Here is a 19,106-nt window from a genome sequence, read left to right on the forward strand (position 1 = left end):
TCACTGAAGTGTTTAAAGAAGTCACACTTTTCTTCTAGAATCCAAATCGAGGCAGTGAATAATTTGCATGGCGTGGAATAGCTCATCCTCCCGCCATCCAGCCCAGCGATGCCCATGGCTGGTCCAGGTGCTTGTTAATGGGGTGCAGATGGCGGGAGGAGCCAGATCCTCTGCAACGTGGCCCAGATGGCATGTCCTCTGTTCTTGCCCTGCTTTGTGTTGACTAAGGGGTGTTGGAGGACACGGTGCTGGTGTCGAGCTGGAGGTGGACAGCGGTTCCAGGGGCCGCTCGATCCTTGGCCACGTTGTCTGCCTGGCCGTTCAGTGTCCACTGGGACCCAGCGAGCACGGCAGTTACTAGGACACAGCTGTTCTGTCCTCCTGAGTCACCAGGGGCAGAGACCCGTGACAACCAGGACATTGGCTGGGCGGACGCAGACGGCTTCTTCCTGCTCCCTTTTAATTCAAACAGTGTGAAAAGGTCTCTGTGCATGGAGAGACTCAAGAGTTGTCACAGCCTTTTTATTTCTTTTTGTGAAGATAGCCAAGTCGTGATCTCATATAAACATTCCTGTCCTTCTCGAAACCAAGCTCAGTAGGGGAGCAACTGCCTGGTGTTTGGATGGGAGCTGCAGGTCAGCATCACTGATCCGGGAGCTAGAACTCTTTCGTGCACAAACAGAGCAGAAAGTGTCGATTTTAGACTTAGATCTTTGGGAGACTGCAATGGGCAGGTGAGAAGAGGGGAGCGTGTGCTCTGAAGTCAGGAGAGTGGTTGGGAGGTGGGAGGGGCATCTGCTTCCAGAGCATGGAGCAGCAGCGTGCACCACAGAACAGTCTGGAAGGGAAGACGGTGGGAATGGAGAGCAATGTGAGGATTCATACCTTCCCCCTCCCAGAGGTCGGCTCCCTGCCACTGTCGGGTGGAGAGGGCTGCTCTGAGAGCCCCAGGTCTGGGGGTTCCCAGCCCCCTTGCGTGGAGGCAGGAGCATGTCTGGGAGCTTCTAGTTGAAAGGAAACCTCCGAATTCCATGAAGGGAGAGTTGTTCAAAGCAGGGCTGCTGTGTGGGAAATCAGGCCTCAAAGCGCAGAGAAAAACAAAGTAGGGAATTAAAAGTCTTCGTTTCCGGTCCCATTTCTTTTCTCTCGCACTGCCTGGCTAACAGAGGGGAGCAGGGATTTTTTAAGAGGCAGTATATACAATTTGTGTTTTGGAAACGTAATGAAGGCCACAGCGATGACCAGTCGGAGGCTCCTGTGCCCCGACACGGACCGGATGCTTTTCGTGTGTCCACTCTGACCGTTTGTCAGTGCGGGAGCGGGGCTGTTCTCGCGTCCATTTCCCAGGTGAGCAAAGCCAGACTCCGAAGTGGAGGGACGTGTCGGGGGACATGATGGGTCTTAAACTTGGAGATGTGGGCTGGTCTTTGTTCCCCAGGAGCCCCCATCTTCCTGAGCTTGTCTGGGTTACCAGACCTGCACGGGGATTTGATTCGAGAGGGTCTCCTGAGATTTATATGATAAATCTGCCTTATCTCACTCGGAATTTGGATTCCAGACATTTCCAATGTCCGAGGGAACCCTGAAAGGTGTACACAGCCTTCCAAGGGACACACAGAAAGGGCGGAGTGTTTAGAAACCAGAGGGAGCACGGCTTTCTTCCCCAAATGGGCAAGAATGGGTAAATCAAAGAAAACAGAAAATAGCAGTATGATATTGACAGTGATTGCTACTGTGCAGTGACCTAACCTTAACTGTGGTTGAGAAACCACCACAGGGACAGGCTGGAGGAGGCCGGAGTCTGCCCCAGTCTCCCTGCTCCAGCTTTTCCAGATATAAACCAGAGAGTGACAGCAAGAAACAGCTGAGGCTTGGGGCCGGCCCGATGGCGTAGTGGTTAAGTTCAGGTGCTCCACTTTAGCAGTCCAGGGTTTGCAGGTTCAGATCGCCGGCGTAGACCTAGCTCGCTCATCAAACCACGCTGTGGCAGCATCCCACATAAAGCAGAGAAAGACTGGCACAGACGTTAGCTCAGCAAGAATCTTCCTCAAGCAAAGAGAGGAAGATTGGCAACAGATGTTAGCTCAGGGCCAATCTTCCTCACCAAAAAAAGAAAGAAAGAAAGAAACAGCCGAGACTCTTATGCATGCAGAGGGCTGGGAATTGGTCTCCCAGAGCTCATGCCTTCAGACGTCCCCCTCAGGGCAGCCATGACATTGACCTGGATGTCACTTTCTCCTCCAAAGCTGGACCTTTCAGATGAAGAAAAGGAAGCTAGTCAACCACCAGAGCATGGTTTGGGGAGGCGGGGTCTTCATGGTGTAGAGCTGGGGCAATTTTGAAACCTCTTCATTGTGTGGTGCCTGGGGCCTCACTCTCCTTCCCGGTCACAGAACTGGGGCCAGAGGGGACAGCTCCAGAAACTGACCCTGAGCCTGCAGTTCAAGTGCAAGAGTTTATTTGGACAGTGACTGAAACACGGATAGAGGAGAGAGAAGTGAGCCACAGAAGAGAAGGAGCCATAGGAGCGATGTTGTCTGCCTGGCTACTGCCGTGGGTGACGGACCCTCGATCCCCCTGGGGACTCTGGGAGCCAGTGCGGGACCCCTGCCTCAGTTATGGCGCCGAGGGGAGAGTGGGCTGAGGCAGTTATACACCCCGCCTGCCAGTCATCAGCTGAGGGCTCTCTCGGAGTGCTAATTCCTCTGCTTGCCCCACATCTGTCAGAATGGGCTCTGCTGAAGAAAGGCCTCTGGCGGGAGATGGGTGCACTCCATGGGGTTGGGGGGGCTGCGCAGTGAGGAGTCACTGGCCAGAGCGAAGCCCCACCTCTCCGCAGCCTCTCCTCAGCTTCCTCCCTTCCTGGCTGCATGAAGGCCTTCTCCAGCCAGGCCTCCCTCCGCAAGCTGCTCCTTGCTCCCAGCCCGGTCTGTCGTCTTTTCCTTGCAAACATGGGTCACTTCTCTCTGGTGGGCCCTGTCACCCTCACTGCCCAGGGTCCCTGTTGGCCGGCCAGAGTGTCCTCCACACCCAAGTTCCTGCCCTGTGCCCTCTGGGGACTGAGGAAAGCCGATCCCCCATGCTCTCCAGATCTGTTTCCACTCCCGGCTTGATGCCCACGGCCGCCACCTCTCCTCAGGGTGGAGCTGTGTCCAGCTCGGCCCCTCCCAGCCCTATCCGGGGACTTAAGTTCTTGTTTCTGGATGCTGCTCCCCCTCATGCTGTCCACACAGATCCTCACGGGGGCCTCCCTAGTCCTCTTGGGCTGCCATGATAAAGCACCACAGACCGGGCGGCTTATACAGCAGAAATTTGTTCTCCCACGGTTCTGGGCGCTGGAAGTCTTGAGATCAAGGTGTTGGCAGGGCTGGTTTCTTCTGCGGCCTCCCTCCTTGGCTTGTGGGTGGCCGTCTTCCGGCTGTGTCCTCCCGTGGTCCTCCCTCTGTGCATGTCTGGGTCCTAACCTGGGATTAGGGCCCGCCCATATGACTTCATTTTACCTTAATTACCCCTATAAAGGCCCTGTCTCCAGATACAGTCACATTCTGAGGTACTGGGGGTTAGGACTCCAGCATAAGAATTTTGGGGGGACACAATTCAGCCCCTAACAGGGACTTTCTTTTCCTATGCCTGCGTCCTTGCCCAGGTAATGGGCACAGGCCCTCTCCCGAGTTTCAGTTGGATAGGCTGGCTCGGGCAGCACAGGTGACCAGTCTGCGAAGGCCAGATGTGTCATTTTGAAATGTGACTTTTCAGTCCTGTCATGTAGTGCTTTGGTGACCAATGGCTCAGGGACATGGCCCCAGGGAGGGCCGTGGGACCGGGGCTTCCTCTTCCAGCCTCCTGCCCTCCAGGCTCCACACGGATCCCACACTGGCCGCTGCTGACCTGGGACTCAAGTCCTTCAATCCGATCACAGCTGGAGCTGGCCCAGGGGTTGTCCCAGGGGTGCCGGCCCACTGGGCAGCCTTTGCTGCCTCCCTTCCATCCACCACAGCTGGATGTGGCTGGAAGTGGCCAGCGGCTCTGTTGACCCACCCATCTGGGCCCCTCAGGACTCCAAGGCCGGCGGGGGAGCCTGGCCTCCTCTTATAGCGAGACGTAGAGACGCATCTGTCTCTGCAGTTGATGGGGTAGCTGAGCACAGGAACAAAGCAAACGGTGGCCAACACCCCGGACCAAAGGGAGGTCACTGTCCCCTTTTCCAAGGCCAAGCTCGCTCCACACTATGTCCAAAACCAAGGAATCCCTGGGGACGGGGTGCAGGGCTCTGCCAGAGGCCTAATTGGATGCAAGAAAGCGGTGGTTCTGGAGAACCGAAGTCAGCCAAATGGTTTTCACACGTTCTTCAAAATATTGTCTTAACCAGGAGCAGGAGTCCACAGGGTCTGAAGGAAGCACAGCCCCCAAAGAAAGGGAATTCAACACCTTCCAGAAAGTCAGCGTCATGAGGAGAGGCAGGGCCCAGCAGTCCGGGCTTCGGGGAGCACAGGCTTCCAGAGGTCAACAATGGGGGGTGCGCAGGGATGGCCCTGGCACCTCGGCCTCTGGGTCAGTGTGGGCCTGGGCATTCCCAGGCGAGCTCTCTGAGTCAGACTGTGCCAGGGCTTTCTCCAGAACCTTCTGGAAGGCAAAGCAAACACGGATCCTCTAGGGAATGCCTTTGACCCTCCCAGCCCGTTCTGCTGATGCTCATGGCCTTGTGGGTGGAGGGGAGGCCTTGGCAGCCCTGCTGAGGGTGGGCTCCAGCATCCACAGTCACACGGCCTCAGGGAAATGGGGCCCCGGCCGGCGCCTGCCTCCATGCTCTCCCCGCTCTCTTTGTGAAGCGTTTGGGAGATGCTTTCTTATATATGGGGGAACCAGCAGAGGGCTGTGCTCCCTTGACCTGTAGGCCCTGGGGGTGGACAGGGGGCAGCCCGAGGCACAGGCAGGGAGGGGATCACTGTGGGTGGACTTGATGCTTTGTGTCGAGGACTCTGGGCAGACTTCTTGTGGACACGATGTTTTGGAAGAACTGTGGTGTCCACATGGCCAGTCGTCCAAGGTAGTGGAGAACTTCTAGCTCTCTAGGTAGGCCCCGGTCCACCGTGGGCCAAGCCCACATCCCAAAGAAAACACAGTCTGTGTCCGACTAGCAAAACGTTTCAATGTCACAAAAAGGCCGAAAGCCTGAATATGTGGTCTACAAATTTCAAGCAATAACTGTTATAGAAAAATTACAAGACACCTTGTATAGACTCGTGGAGAACATACTCTAAATGACATGTAAGAGTCACAAGCTTATGGGGCCAGGCACGGCCCCGTGAGTGTATGAATGGGCAAGTGTAGGGCAATAGGGAGTGGTAGAGCCTGTGGCTAACTGGAGACCACGTGACCCATCCAAAGACATTCCAAGTACAACACTATGCCACCAACAGAGCACATCTGTGGACACACGTGGTGCATGGGATACCAGTTTGCAACCGCTCTATAGCTGCTATGGAACAGGGACAAAGATCATGAGATAGAAGATAACTTTGAAAGGAGTTTCCAATCTATCATGAGGAGTTTTAATTGACATTACAAGGGCTGCTTCCACTGCCGGCCTCACTTGCTTCTGGACTGGAAATGGACAATGGGGTTTAATTCAGACACAGACCCTTTTTAGATGCTGCCCTTCAAGCAGAGTCTGGAGGTAGAAGCAGCTAGAAGTGGCTTCGTCTTGCTGACGGAGGTGTGGGGAGCCTGTGCATTAAGGGAGAGTCAGAAGCAAGGACACAGCAAATAATCCTGGAAAGCACAGTGCGATCTACACACTGACTCCTGGAAGCAGTTTGGGACATTTATAAGAGTAGACTGCCTCTTCTGCTTTGTGCCAAATGGGACTTGATGGGTCAGGCCGAGCCCATCTTCCATGGTCAGTGTCCCTTTGGAGACATTCCACAATGTGACCCTTGTGGAAATTCCTCCCTAAGGTGCTTTTCTCTTTCCCAGCACTTTCCATGCCTTCTTAGCACCAACCTGCTTCTGGGAGCAGGTGCAGAGCATGAGGTGGGGGCCGTGCTGAGGACGTGCGAGCATGCGGAGGCCCACTCCCCAGAGGGGCACATGGCTTGTCTCTAATCTCACCAACTGCACTTCCTTGAGGCCCCACCTGGCGGAGGAGACAAGAGCCAAGAGGAGCACAGGGACTGCGTTTACCGTTCTTTCCCATGGGGCGTGCATTAGTCCTGTGGCCACCGCAACAAAATACCACGAACTGGGTGGCTTGAAACAACAGAAATTCATTCTCTCACACTTCTGGAGGCCAGAAGCCCAAAACCAAGGTGTTGGCAGGGCCAGGCTCCCTCTGGGCTCAAGGGGAGAATCCATTCCCTGCCTCTTCCAGCTTCTAGTGGCTGCTGGCCTTCTTTGGTTTGGGGCTGCATCCTCCCGTCTCTGCCTCTGTCTCCCTCCATATGTGTGCGGGTGTCTTCTCTTCTGTCTCTTATGGGGACACTTGTTATTAGATTTAGGGTCCACCCTCATCCAGGATGATCTCATCTTGAGATCCTTAATCACATCCGCAAAGACTCTTTTTCCCAAATGTGGTCACATTCACAGGTTCTGAGGATTAGGACAGGGAACAGATCTTTTTTGGGGACCACTATCCAACCCACGATAGACATTTCTGGTGTCATTTTCAGCTCTTAAAATTCAAAACAGAAATAGAAATGATGCTTGAAGCCAAGGTTTACTTTCCTCCCCGAGGCTGGCTCCTAGCCATGGCTTTGCGTCCCGGAGGAATTCCAGAGGAACCAGGAAGGCCACCTACTTTTCCAGATAGTGTATTTATGGAACTAGAATTTCCATCCCAGGGCTTGGATAACTGTGCCTGCTATCTTGCACCTAGGCCTGGGTCACTCTGATTTCAGAACCGTCTTAGGCCGTGATGTTGGAGATACTGTGGCATCAAGGTGCAAGAGGCAGCACCTCTGCGCTCAAGAGCTTAGGGTTTAGGGGCCATCTCCTCCCCGCCCCTGTCATCACCACCATATCTACAGCCTCCCTTTATAGCGCTCTGGCCTGAGACCATTTCAGGCAGCTAATTAAGAACGACAGACTGGACGGGGAGCTGGAGCAAAACGAAGAATGTTGTGACTAAGTGTCTAGGATTTCAACTTGGATTGATATGTTGACTATTGCCATGGGTCATAGGAAAGCAAAGAAAAGAAATTCTGTGTCTCTGTTGGTTTGGTCTCTGTATCTAAGCCTCATCATTGCAGAGTCAGGGAGGGTCAGAGAGAATCAAATCTCTACAACGTCTGCCATCTGCGTCTGAATATAAAATATCTGGAATAAACGGGCTTCATTGTAGCCAGGTCTAAGATGATTACAGATGGGTTTCAGGAATGTTATAAGAAATAAGAGGAAGTATAAAGTACGAGATAAGAAAACGGAAAAGTATATGGTCTTATTCCTAGGGGCTTTGCAGATGCAGCTAGGAATAGATTTCCAAGCTGAAGAGGTGAACAGCATTTCTCTTAAAGAAAGAAGGAATTCTTGGGAAATCCACTGTCGGGACCTCAGTTTGATCATATTCCATCTGTTTTGGGGCCATAAGCAAATTGGTTAATTGAGTCTCCCTTAAAAGTTGGCCCGCCCCCACTCCCATATGCACCTACACCCAGAGAACCTTCTGGAGGCTCCTGCCCCCGCCTCCCACAGTGGCCAGTCTGAGAAATAGGATTCAGAACATCTGAGCTTGGGGCCCAGCTGAGCTCTCAAGATCTGTTGGCCCGGCTTTCCTGCTGAGGTCCACCTCCCACGGTTGTCGTGAGGGTAAAATGAGGCAATGTATTCGAAAATGAACTGGAAATAGAAACGGTGTATTTTTTTTGTTAAAAAGGCAAACTGCTGAGGGAGAAGCATTGTGAAGCCTTTCTCCTTCCTGCTGCCTTTGTCTACACTCTTCAGCATTGGGTCTTGTTCCTGCCAAGGGAGTCCACTGAGGTGCAGATGTTAAGCCAGGGCAGAAAGGAGCTGCTCTCTGCACTGTCCCAGAGAGACTGGCCTCCCCACCTGGGCGAGATGGTTGTTACACAGCAGGACTGCCAGGTTCATCCCTGGCTTCATTCCTAGACAGTGTGCACAGGGCCTGACATCTGTTCCATTTCCACTTCTCAACCCCCATACAAACTGCGTGCCCATGGAAAAAATAACTAATTTTTCATTCTGATTATAAAACTAATACCTCCTCATTGTTGGAAATTTAGAAAATCAAGAAAAGAAAACAAAAATGATTTGTCACTGTATCAGTCTGATAATGAGACCTAATATGCATTGGGCCCGTTACGCACGTCGGCCACGGTTCTAAATCTTCACGTGGGGTACCTAATCCTCACAACAACCAGATGATGTAGGGACTATGATTATCTTCTTGTTATAAATGGGGAAACTGAGGCACAGGGGGTTAGGAGCTTGTCCAAGATGACACAGTTAGTTGGGGAGATGTGTGTATGTGTGTGCATACTTTTTCCTCATTAGGATTATACTCTCTGCAGTTCTGAATCTTGTCTTTTCTTCGTTTACTATTATATCATACACACTCCCCGGATACACATTCTTATCAATCATTGTTTTAACGGTTGCATAGTACTCCATAATTTATTTACCCTCCTCCCTGTTGGTGTACAGTGAAGTCTCCCCTCCCTTTTTTCCTGGATTAGAGGCAGGACTGCAATGAATCTCTTTCCACAGGAGTCTTTGTTTGCATTACTCAAATTCCCAGGGGATCAATTATTAGAAGTGAAATCAGTGTGTCAGTGGGTACGACCTTCCAACTGCTTTCCAGAAGGACCACACCAATTCACGCTTCCATCAGCACATCATAGATTAGCCAGCATCGCCCATTGTCATGTCATTATGTCTTTGAGATAAAATTCACCATTTCTACCATTTTCAGTTATTTGTAGTATATTTACAATGTTGTGCAACTGTCGCCTTTATCTAATTCCAGACCCTTTTCGTCATCCCTCGAAGAAGCCTGGTACCCATTAGCAGGCACTCCCAGCCCCAAGCAACCACTGATCTGCTTTCCATCTCTACGGATGTGTCTCTTCCGGACATTGCACATAAATGCAATCATGCAATATTTCTTTCTTTTTTAACGTTTACTGATTTGATGGATGGTATCTAGCTTTGAGTTAAACAAATGAGGTCAACATTTGTTAATCATTCATGTTTGTCCTTTGGTGAACTGTTTGTTCACGGTCTTTGCCTGTATTACTTTTAGAGTCTTAGTGTTTTTATCAGTCTGTATGAACTCTTTATATATTAAGGCCGATAAGTCCTTGACTATCATATTGGCAGCAGTTTTTCTTCTGCACTAGAATATTTTGCTAGGCTGTTAAAGTGGATGATAAAGAGCCACCTCAATGTGAAAAGAAGCCACAAAAGGCCATGGAGAGCCCAGGGAGGGTGTGGGTGGAGAGCGAGGAGGCTGTGCCTAGTGGTACAAGAGGAGAGCTGAATTTCTGTCTGTGAGCCTCCAGGGATTTCCTTCAGTGCCAGCTGGTGCAGTCACAGACTTGGCCCCTTTGGCCTCCTCCCCAAATCCCTGCTCAGGCGCCTGCTGGTTAGGGCCCTGGGGCCAGCCCTGCCTTGAGAAGCAGGAATGTCCTGGAGCTGCAACCTGGGCAGCCAGGGGTGCCTTTTCAGACTTTCGCCGGCCTTCCCTCCCTGGAGTTTAACCCAGGCTTTCTTCTCTTTACTGCCCACCCCAAGCTGCTAGCACTGTCCTCCCCTCCAGCTCTCCCCTCTGCTCCCTCGCAGGCCCTGAGGGGGTATCAGCTGGTTTATGTGCACACCGAGGCTCTGGAAATGAGCTGCTGGGCAGCCCAGAATCTGCACCCATGCATAGAAGATGGGCCCATCAGCCTAATTTTCAGGAACGACACAGTTAAGCAGAGGTTTTTCCTACAGGAGCAACAGAGGAAATTAACGGGCCCAAAGAAAACTTGGGTTAATGAGAAGAAAACATAAATGGCAATAGAGTAACAAACAGGCTCACTGTGAATACACACATGTTCTGGGGAACAGCAGATATCGGCAACAATTTGACGCTTAGTTGACTGCACTTAACTTACTATTTTGTTTAAATAAGTACACCAACCCCCGCCCCGACTCCGTCCCTCCCCCTCGCCCCCTCCCCCCGCCTACTAAGGGTTTGAGGGATAATAACATAATCGTGGCGTTTTGAAAACTTAAAGAGTAAATCTGAATTTCTCACTGTGCCAGGTGCAAACGTTGTTCGGCGGCTGTTTCCCCCAACGAAAGCAGTGACTATTAAATTAGAGTTCTTAACAAGGAGGGAGAGATTGCTCTGTGCAGCCCTCGACACGTTTGGCAAAAGTCTTGCGTGCGCGTGCGTGCAGGTGTGCGCCACTACGCACAAGCATGCACCTTCCTGCGGAGAAAGCCCACCCGCTCTGTGAAGTTCTCCAAGGTGTCCTTGACCCCAGAAAGGTCCACAACCAGGGCTGTAGGTCATCAGTGAGGGCAGCGTGCCCAAAGGCGGAGCCTGCTAATTGTGCCTCGGGATTCATGTCACCTTGTGCTTGCAGTGCTGGTGAAGGGCCAGGTCACCACCAAGTACTACCGGCTGCTGTCCAAGCTGGGCGGCTGGGTGTGGGTGCAGAGCTACGCCACCGTCGTGCACAACAGCCGCTCGTCCCGGCCCCACTGCATCGTGAGTGTCAATTATGTCCTCACGTAAGTCAGACGTATTTGTTCCTCTCCTTGCTCTCTCCTTCTCCCCTGTCCCTCATCAGATCGCCCGGATAAGCACCATCTCTCTCTCTCTCTTTCTGGAACTGTTCATTTGTCTCCTGTTTGGTTTTTAGTTGAACAATCTGGTCGTTTGGGAAGGTCCAGACTATTTCTGTGCTCATCTTAAGGGCTAGGTGCTAGGCTGCGGTGGGAACACGGAGGAGGGAGCCCTGCTGGGGGGCATGGGTAACTTAGGAAGGGATCAGAGAGCCCAGATGAGGGGTGTGGGTGGGCAGAGGGCCCTGGGGGGCCTGCTCCTCATCTTGAGCAGGACAGAAATAGCATGCATGGCCCCGACCAGGAATGCAAACTTGTGCTCTCCCTGCCCACAGACATTTGGGTCACCCTGCGTACTCCACTGGGGACAGGGGTTATCTCCCATTTTTTCCCTGTCTTCCTATATAGCCTGTTGCAAATGATGGTAACTATTTGGCCCCTTTAAGACCCCAGAAGGTCAAGTTCAGTCTCAAATACTTTTAAGACCAAGATAAGGAACAGGACCTAAGTCTACCTGGGACCATCTATTACTCTCTGGCCACCGTGGCTATTGTATGTTAAGCCCCCGTGCACCCAGCTCTGGCCCTGAACTTGAGATCCTTGCAGTTCCAGCAGCCCCACCCTGCAGGGTCCTCGTGTGTGTTCTAATGTGGTAGGATTTAGGCTGTCAGTTCACTGGTGGAATGACTGCCAGGTCCCTGGTTTTTGTTTGTTTTTAGAAGTGGAGTGATTTTAACAGAACTGTATGGGAGAAAGCATTTTAGCCCCTTAATGATTCTTCCTGAGCAAACAGGTGGGGGCTGGTACTTTGGGTGACTTGCCCTCCCATGAACAGGACCACGCCTAGCTGGCCTTTTAGGGCAGAAATGAGCCCCTGGGAGCCAGGCTCCTGGCCCTCAAAGGTTCCCCCACCCACGCCTCCTTGAGTCCTAAATAGAGAAGCAGCCTGGCCACAGATACTCACTGATCAATAGTGTTTCTTTCCTAGTGGTCCAGGGTATCCCCAGGAAGTGTGTTTGGGGCCTTATGGGATCGGAGAGGGCCCCCGCAGCCTCCCGCTATTCCTGCCAAATAGCATGAACCGCACTCAGCATTTCCTGGGGTCGCCGAGCCCCGGGGCTGTGGAGCGGCTTTTATGAGGGTGAGACGTCCTTCCCTCACATCCCAGCTCCATGAATGATACACCGGAGCTCTGCGAATGACCCGGCTCACGGGATGGTGTCAGGAAAGCCGGCGTCCCCCACAGCCGTTGGACGTAACTTGTCCCACTCTTGCTTCCCAGGGACATTGAATACAAGGAACTGCAGTTGTCCCTGGACCAGGTGTCCACATCGAAGTCCCAGGACTCCTGGAGGACCACCTTGTCTACCTCACAAGAAACTAGGAAATTAGCTAAACCCAAAAATACGAAGATGAAGACGAAGCTGAGAACAAACCCTTACCCCCCACAGGTAACACACGTGGCCTGCAGGGGCGGGGGCGGCTGACATCTGTCCGGGGGGTCAGGACACCCGGGCACTTTAAGGAATGACGAGCCTCTGATTGCCTAGCAGGGGTCTCCCTGCCTGGAAGGTTCCCTGTGGAGCAAGGCAAAATCCCACTGAGACGTGCCGCCCACATGACATCTGGGCACAGTGGGCAAAGCAAACTTGGGGTGGACCAGTCGGGTTTAGGGAAAAGAAGACTAATTGGAAGGCTAGAGTCCCCGTAAATGTGGATCAGAACACCAGTGCATTGTGTTTGTATAGCATTTTTTTTTTTAATGAAAACCTTCCCTTTTTTCTTTTTTAAAGTAATTTGCAACCTCTCAGAAATAGCAAGTGGCTACGTGCATCTGATGTGTTGTCAGCTCGGGGCAGAGAGTTCTCATTCCATCCAGGGGGCGGGTCACTGGGGTGCTGTTTGCCATGCACCTGTCCCCAGTGGGACCTCGGCGTGGTGGCCAGGGTGGGTCCAGCCCTGGGATGGGGTTGGGCACTCTAGGATTGGTTCTTGTGAGGCTGGAGGGCAGTTTACCACCGGCCCCTTCATCCGTCTTCTCCGCCATGCAGCAATACAGCTCATTCCAAATGGACAAACTGGAATGCGGCCAGCTCGGAAACTGGAGAGCCAGCCCCCCGGCGAGCGCTCCGGCTCCCCCAGAACAGCAGCTCCATTCAGAAGGCAGCGACCTTCTGTACGCTCCATCCTACAGCCTGCCCTTCTCCTACCATTATGGACACTTCCCTCTAGACTCTCACGTCTTCAGCAGCAAAAAGCCGATGCTGCCGGCCAAATTCGGGCAGCCCCAAGGATCCCCGTGTGAGGTGGCACGCTTTTTCCTGAGCACGCTACCGCCCAGCGGCGAATGCCAATGGCATTATGCCAACCCCCTAGTGCCTAGCAGCCCGTCTCCAGCTAAAAGTCTTTCTGAGCCGCCGGGGAACACTGCTCGGCACAGCCTCGTGCCAAACTACGAAGGTGGGTCATGTTTGCACGGGGGGAGGGGACAGGACTGTGAACAGCGGCCGTGGCGGCGGTGGGTGGCAGATGGAAAAAGGATCCTTACACTTTGGGCAGACTTTTCCTTCTTCTGCTTCTAAGTAGGAATTGCTACACTTTCCTGCTCTCAGTGCGAGTGCTGATTAAAGCTAGCTGACCGAGTCCGTGCGCCTTGTGGGCACTAGTGACCGTGTAAAGGGCAGAGGAAACCGTGTTCACCACCCTCCATAAAAATCCTGGCCTGCTTGCTCCCCAAAAGGGAGACAAAGTGGTTTTCAGAACCAGCTCCCGTGAACCGAGAATGCCCCAGTTGCATTTATTTTACAAGATTACTTTCCACCCCACACAAAATGAATATGAATGTATTCTCATATTCATATACTATATTTTCTTCCCATGCCAGTTTTCAGAGTGGGGAAAACAGTGGTGGAAATTCATGGACTCAGGGACAGAAGTGCCACTCACCAACCCAGGGCAAATAACATAAACCGGCCCCAGGACTCAGTTTCTTCATCTGTAAAAGGTCGTCATAAGCGGGGGGATATGCCTATCCCAGGGCTTGGCACATAGTAGGTGCCTGCCCAGCACATGCTAGTTCAACAACAGAGAGACAGGAATGGCTTTCCAGCCAGCTCCTCCTGGTGGCGGGCAAGCAAAGGTCCTCTGTGGAGGTGCCACCAGCTGCCCCAGGCCCAGACAGACTTCTGTTTGCTCACTGGGCCAACCGCAGGCAGAGGGTAGAAGGTGGGGGTTGAGGGTTAGCTGTGAGAGGTGTACTCCTGTTTCACCCAGACCTAACTCCTGCTCGGAGTGTAGACCAAGATGGTGCAGATGTCCTGTGGGGCCACTAAGTGCCAGGTAAATGTTCCATGCCCCAGAAGGGAATCACCCGCTTGAAGAGGTGGGCTGCCTGGAGCCCCCGCTCCCACCTCTAGCTTTCTGTCTCTCTTTGGAGGGAGTAGGGCTCTGTGCCTCCTCACGCTGCTTTGGGACTCTCTCGCTGTGTGCTGTGCCCCAGGCTTCACGAAGCTGTGAGATACATTTCGTCTCCGAATACGAGCAGAGGACTAGAGCACGGGAGCGATCTAACCCTCTTGGAGATCCAGGCCGTGTTTCTCAGAAGCAGCTAACTTAAGAAAAGAACAGACCTGAGGCCGGGGCACTGCAGCCCTGCCCTTTGGCCTGGACATGGCCCAGCAGCCACTGGTTCCTCAGATTAGGATCCCCAATACCAGTCAGGGCAGTGGGTCCCTCAAATAACCCAGGAAGGGATCTCCCCCAACAGCCAAGGCAAGAAAGACAAAGCCAAGGGTTTTGAGAAAGCTGAAAATATCATCCACTTGAGATTGACTTCAAGGACTTATTTTTCTGTGTGTGTGGAAGTCGGCCAATGATAGAACACACCATATTTGATTTTTTTAAATTATTATTTTGAAAGTGAAAGAGGTTAATAACCACCTCATTTGTCACACACTTGGTAAAAAAGGGACTAAAGGTGCTAATTTGGGGCAATTTGTGATCAACTTCTTAGTCTTTCTGGTATTAAAGGTCTTAAGGTAAAAAACATAAGGAGCTAATCGATTGCAGCCATCTCATTAGGGAGGGTGGTTATTGCTTTAATTATGACAATACTAAAGGGCAGAGTGATTATACTCCACCCTCCCCACTGAGGGATAAGCAAAAAAGGTCAGGGCAGACTGGGACCACGTAAACACAAGGCCCGTGGAAGCCTCTAGACCAATATGGTAGCCACTAGCCAGGTGTGGCTATTGAGCGTTGAAATGTGGCTAGTGCAATGAGATGTCCTCTAAGTGCCTGCACTGCATTTCAAAGACAGAAACAATAAAATACCTCAATTTTAAAACACTGATTAGACACTGAAATAATATTTTGGATATGGTGCATTAAATTAAGTGTACTGTTAACCTCACTTCCACCTGCTCCTCCTCGCTCTTTAATGCGGCTACTAGACCATTCCAAACTGCATCTTGCCACCGGACAGCGCGGGCCTGGGACGCACGAGGGGACGGGGCGATGGCGGCTCCGTGGGTGGAGCGCGTGGGCGGCGCGGGTGGCGGGGCACCGAGGGGTGGTGATGGTGGCGGCGCCCGGGCCCCCCGCGTTGGTGTGGCATTGGGCGTGTCTCCTTCCTTCCCCGCGCGCGGGCGTCTAACGTGTCGCCTGTCCCCGCAGCGCCCGCCGCCGCCGCCGCGCGCAGGTTCGGCGAGGACACCGCGCCGCCACCGCCGCCGCCACCGCCGCCGCCGCCGAGCTTCCCGAGCTGCGGCCACTACCGCGAGGAGCCCGCGCTGGGCCCGGCCAAGGCCGCCCGGCCGGCCGCCCGGGACGGGGCGCGACTGGCGTTGGCCCGCGCGGCGCCCGAGTGCTGCGCGCCGCCGGCCCCCGAGCCCCCGGGCGCGCCGGCGCAGCTGCCCTTCGTGCTGCTCAACTACCACCGCGTGCTGGCCCGGCGCGCGCCGCTCGGGGGCGCTGCTCCCGGCGCGCCCGCCCTCGCCGGCGGCCCCCGCGGCCCCGAGGCGGCGGCCGGCGCGCTGCGGCCCCGGCCCCCCGGCCCCGCCGCCCCGCCCGGCGCGCCCCTGCCGCACTACCTGGGCGCCTCGGTCATCATCACCAACGGCAGGTGACGCCGGCGCCGGCCGCGGGGGCCCGGGGCGTCCCGCCGCGCGCGGGGCTGCCCGCAGGGGGAAGCCACAGGCCAGGCCTCTGGGGCTCCTGTTTCCCCAAGTCCAGCCGACTGCAGAGGGGCGCGCTGTATATGCACGGTTTAAATTAATTTATACAGAGACAACTATTTTAATAGGACTCCGAAGCCGCCTTTTAGATTTGTACCGTAGCGCCCATGAACGCCGCTGGAGAGGGCTGGCACGGCGACGCTGGGAGACGCGACCGCCAGACCTTTGTGCTCCGAGGGCCAGGGTTCTGAACGGGCAGAGCTGGGCGTCCCCCGCTTCCCACGTGTGACCTCAAGCTGCCCCGTCTCTGGGGGGACTTGGTTTCCTCATTTTGAAATCAGACTCGCGCCTCTTGCCTTGTCCCCGATGCTGTCACGGTCCCACTGGGGGACCGAAGGGGTTTCCACTCCACGAGTATCCTCCGCTTTAAGGAGGAAACCCCACCCGGATAAAGTCAGACATGCCAGGCGGGCGGCAGACCTGGATGGAGCGCCCTTTTAGATTCTGAAGTCAAGGCAGATCCTGATGAGTTAAGTCCAGCGAATACAACTCCCGCTGTCTTTAAAAGACGTTCATGAGTCTCATTAAAAGTTGTTTTAATTTAACCCTTTCTTCAATACAAAAAACAAGCTGAAGACCAAGGGGAACATGGTTGTGTTTCACAAGTACACGTACAAGCGCATACTTCCTCCTAGCCTATGAACTCTTGATAACACCAAGAACAGCACCTTCGGAATGTATTGAATAGGCATTAAATGCAAAAAATATATAGAGAGCGCCAGATATTTTATGAAAATGACATGTGGATGAGTTAGGTGCCCAAGGCGATTGGCTACCCGGGTCAAGTGATTACAAAATTCCCCTGGCCCACACAGACCCCTAATTCCCTAGGCTCGTGTTTGCTACAAGTAGTGCTAATAAAGTTAGTTAAATTGCATGTGCAATATGGAAAATTGTCAATGGACTGCGCCTCGTGAGGAAAACCTGCTAAAGGGATGTAATGAAAATGATGTGTACATTTTCTTCAGCATTTTCTGCATTTTATACATAGCAAGAAAACTCCATATGAATGTGTCATGTGTAACAGATAAACAAATCCTTTTATAAAGCGCCAGCAGTGTTTTAAAAATAAACTTCCATTGATTTTTGTTTGATTTTTATATTTTTGCCTCAAGATTTCACTATTTCAAAATCCTCTCATGGCTCTGAAACTCTGAAGCGGATCAGTGCATCAAACTGCCATCTTTCAATTTGCTCCACACTATAAACACACCATCATTTTGCCGCTTTTTCAAAAATGGTTTACTTTTAGGAACTCCACCTTTCTGAGCAGAAAGGCTTTTCAGAAATGTCTTTAATTCATCGTTCTAGACTCAAAGTGCACTTACATCGACTGTTCTCAAAATGTGAAATGATTTGTTGCCCACCCAGTGTCATATGAGGACCTGCCCCACTCCCTCACATGGTGTCGGTTCCCTTATGGTACAATTTGCAAATTAAGGAACATGCGTTGTGCAGTGAAAGGGCTGGGTCATAAGCGTCGGATGTATACACTCTATCCTGCACTTACCTGTACCTCATTAGGAGCTCTTTGAGTGTGTGCATACACAAAATAAGCCTGGGGTATTATTTTTTATGCTCACGAGTCTCGTAGTTAAACCATGATTCCTGGAAAGTGCAAGTTTGAGGAGCAGGCGATATCACCTGACATTTTTGAATAAAGAACTGCAGTATGCTTTTCTGTCTACCTTGTTATTAACCATTGGGGGCTATATTTAGTAAATACAAATCTTGAAGCCTTTCGGAGCAGTTTAAGATCAAAGGTTACTCTGAATAAAACCGTTATGTATCTATTTTTTTTGGTGAGGAAGATTGTCCCTGAGCTAGCATCTGTGCCAGTCTTCCTCTATTTTGTATGTGGGATGCTGCCACAGCATGGCTTGATGAGTGGTGTGTAGGTCCTTGCCTGAGATCCAAACCTGTGGATCCTGGGCTGCCAAAGCAGAGTAGTGGAGTGCACGAACTTAACCACTGTGCTACCTGGCTGGCCCCAGATGGTTTATAAATTTACAAATGATAGCGTAAATAAGCTTAACATGAGTGTGTATGTACTTGAAAAATAAAACATGTACTAGAGAAAACTCCCTTGTCTAAACACACATCACGGTTTTCATAGCCTAGAACAGGAAGGCAGATTCCTACACGAGCCGGCTTCCAGGCGGCCAGCAGCTCAATGCAAAGTTAACAGCAGTTTCTATGGCAACCTAATATTGTTACCTCCCTCTTTAAGAGTCTGCACATTTAAGCTGGGGATATCGTTTCTTGACTTCTGTGAGGCTCTGGCAGGGGAAGAGGAAGCATTTTAATAAATATGCCTCCCTTTCACAAAAAAAGAAGAAAAAGAAAACTCTCAGTGAGTCCTAACATGTTGACAAAAACGCCAGATCAAATGGATTTGAGAAATAATCCCAGTTCAAGACTGGCTCGGCCCTCCATGGCCTCCCAGGGAAAGGAATTCCTTTATGTTCATGGAAGCCCTTTCTAGAAAGGCGATTCCATTCATACCTTTGTAGAGAAGTGAACAGGGTGTGAAGGGCTGCTCACCCCCCACCTCCTTGTCCTTTTAAAGTCCGATGGGCCACGCCTTCCTCCCTCGGACCCTAACCCTAAGGGTGGGAGAGCTTTATCCCGTCAATGACTCCTGTATAAAGTCCACCCAAAGTTGTAATTTGTTCTAACTGTAAGACAGTTAAGGTAGACTGTGGGGGCTGCTATGGATAAAATGGAATAAAAACATCTTCAAACAGACACCAGAAAATTACAGTAGCTTAAACTTTTAGTGAATTGTAGCGCTTGCGTTATCTAAAATGCATTATTCAAGCAGTTCCTAAACTTAAGTATGAGATCTCAGGTTAAAATCTTGGGGAGAAAACTGTTGAGACGAAAGTCAAGCAGTGTTCACAAAAGAATAAGAAAAGTTTTACAAGAACAAAATCTGTTCCTATGTTAAACTTGTTATTACGTTAAATTTATTTTCAAGTCTAAAAACACATTAAATTGTGATTTAATTTTTTTCTCACTTCAGTTTAAAAGGCTTATACTTTTGGGTTTTGCTGACTTTCATTCTTTGGAGCAATAAGATTC

The 19,106-nt window shown here is 51.8% G+C and overlaps 1 protein-coding gene across 1 annotated transcript in view; it reads left to right on the plus strand.

The window, feature by feature from the left end:
- SIM2 (SIM bHLH transcription factor 2) overlaps nucleotides 1-17,105 on the plus strand; it is a 48,260-nt gene extending 31,155 nt beyond the window's left edge. The window contains exons 8-11 of the mRNA XM_023630128.2: nucleotides 10,587-10,734; nucleotides 12,071-12,239; nucleotides 12,840-13,248; nucleotides 15,463-17,105. Of these exons, the coding sequence (XP_023485896.1) occupies nucleotides 10,587-10,734; nucleotides 12,071-12,239; nucleotides 12,840-13,248; nucleotides 15,463-15,914 (1,178 nt within the window). The 3' untranslated portion in view covers nucleotides 15,915-17,105. The remainder of the gene's footprint in view (nucleotides 1-10,586; nucleotides 10,735-12,070; nucleotides 12,240-12,839; nucleotides 13,249-15,462) is intronic.
- The last annotated feature ends 2,001 nt before the right edge of the window (nucleotides 17,106-19,106 follow it).

The sequence above is a fragment of the Equus caballus genome, chromosome 26, assembly GCF_041296265.1.
Source record: "Equus caballus isolate H_3958 breed thoroughbred chromosome 26, TB-T2T, whole genome shotgun sequence".
Lineage (NCBI taxonomy): Eukaryota > Metazoa > Chordata > Mammalia > Perissodactyla > Equidae > Equus > Equus caballus.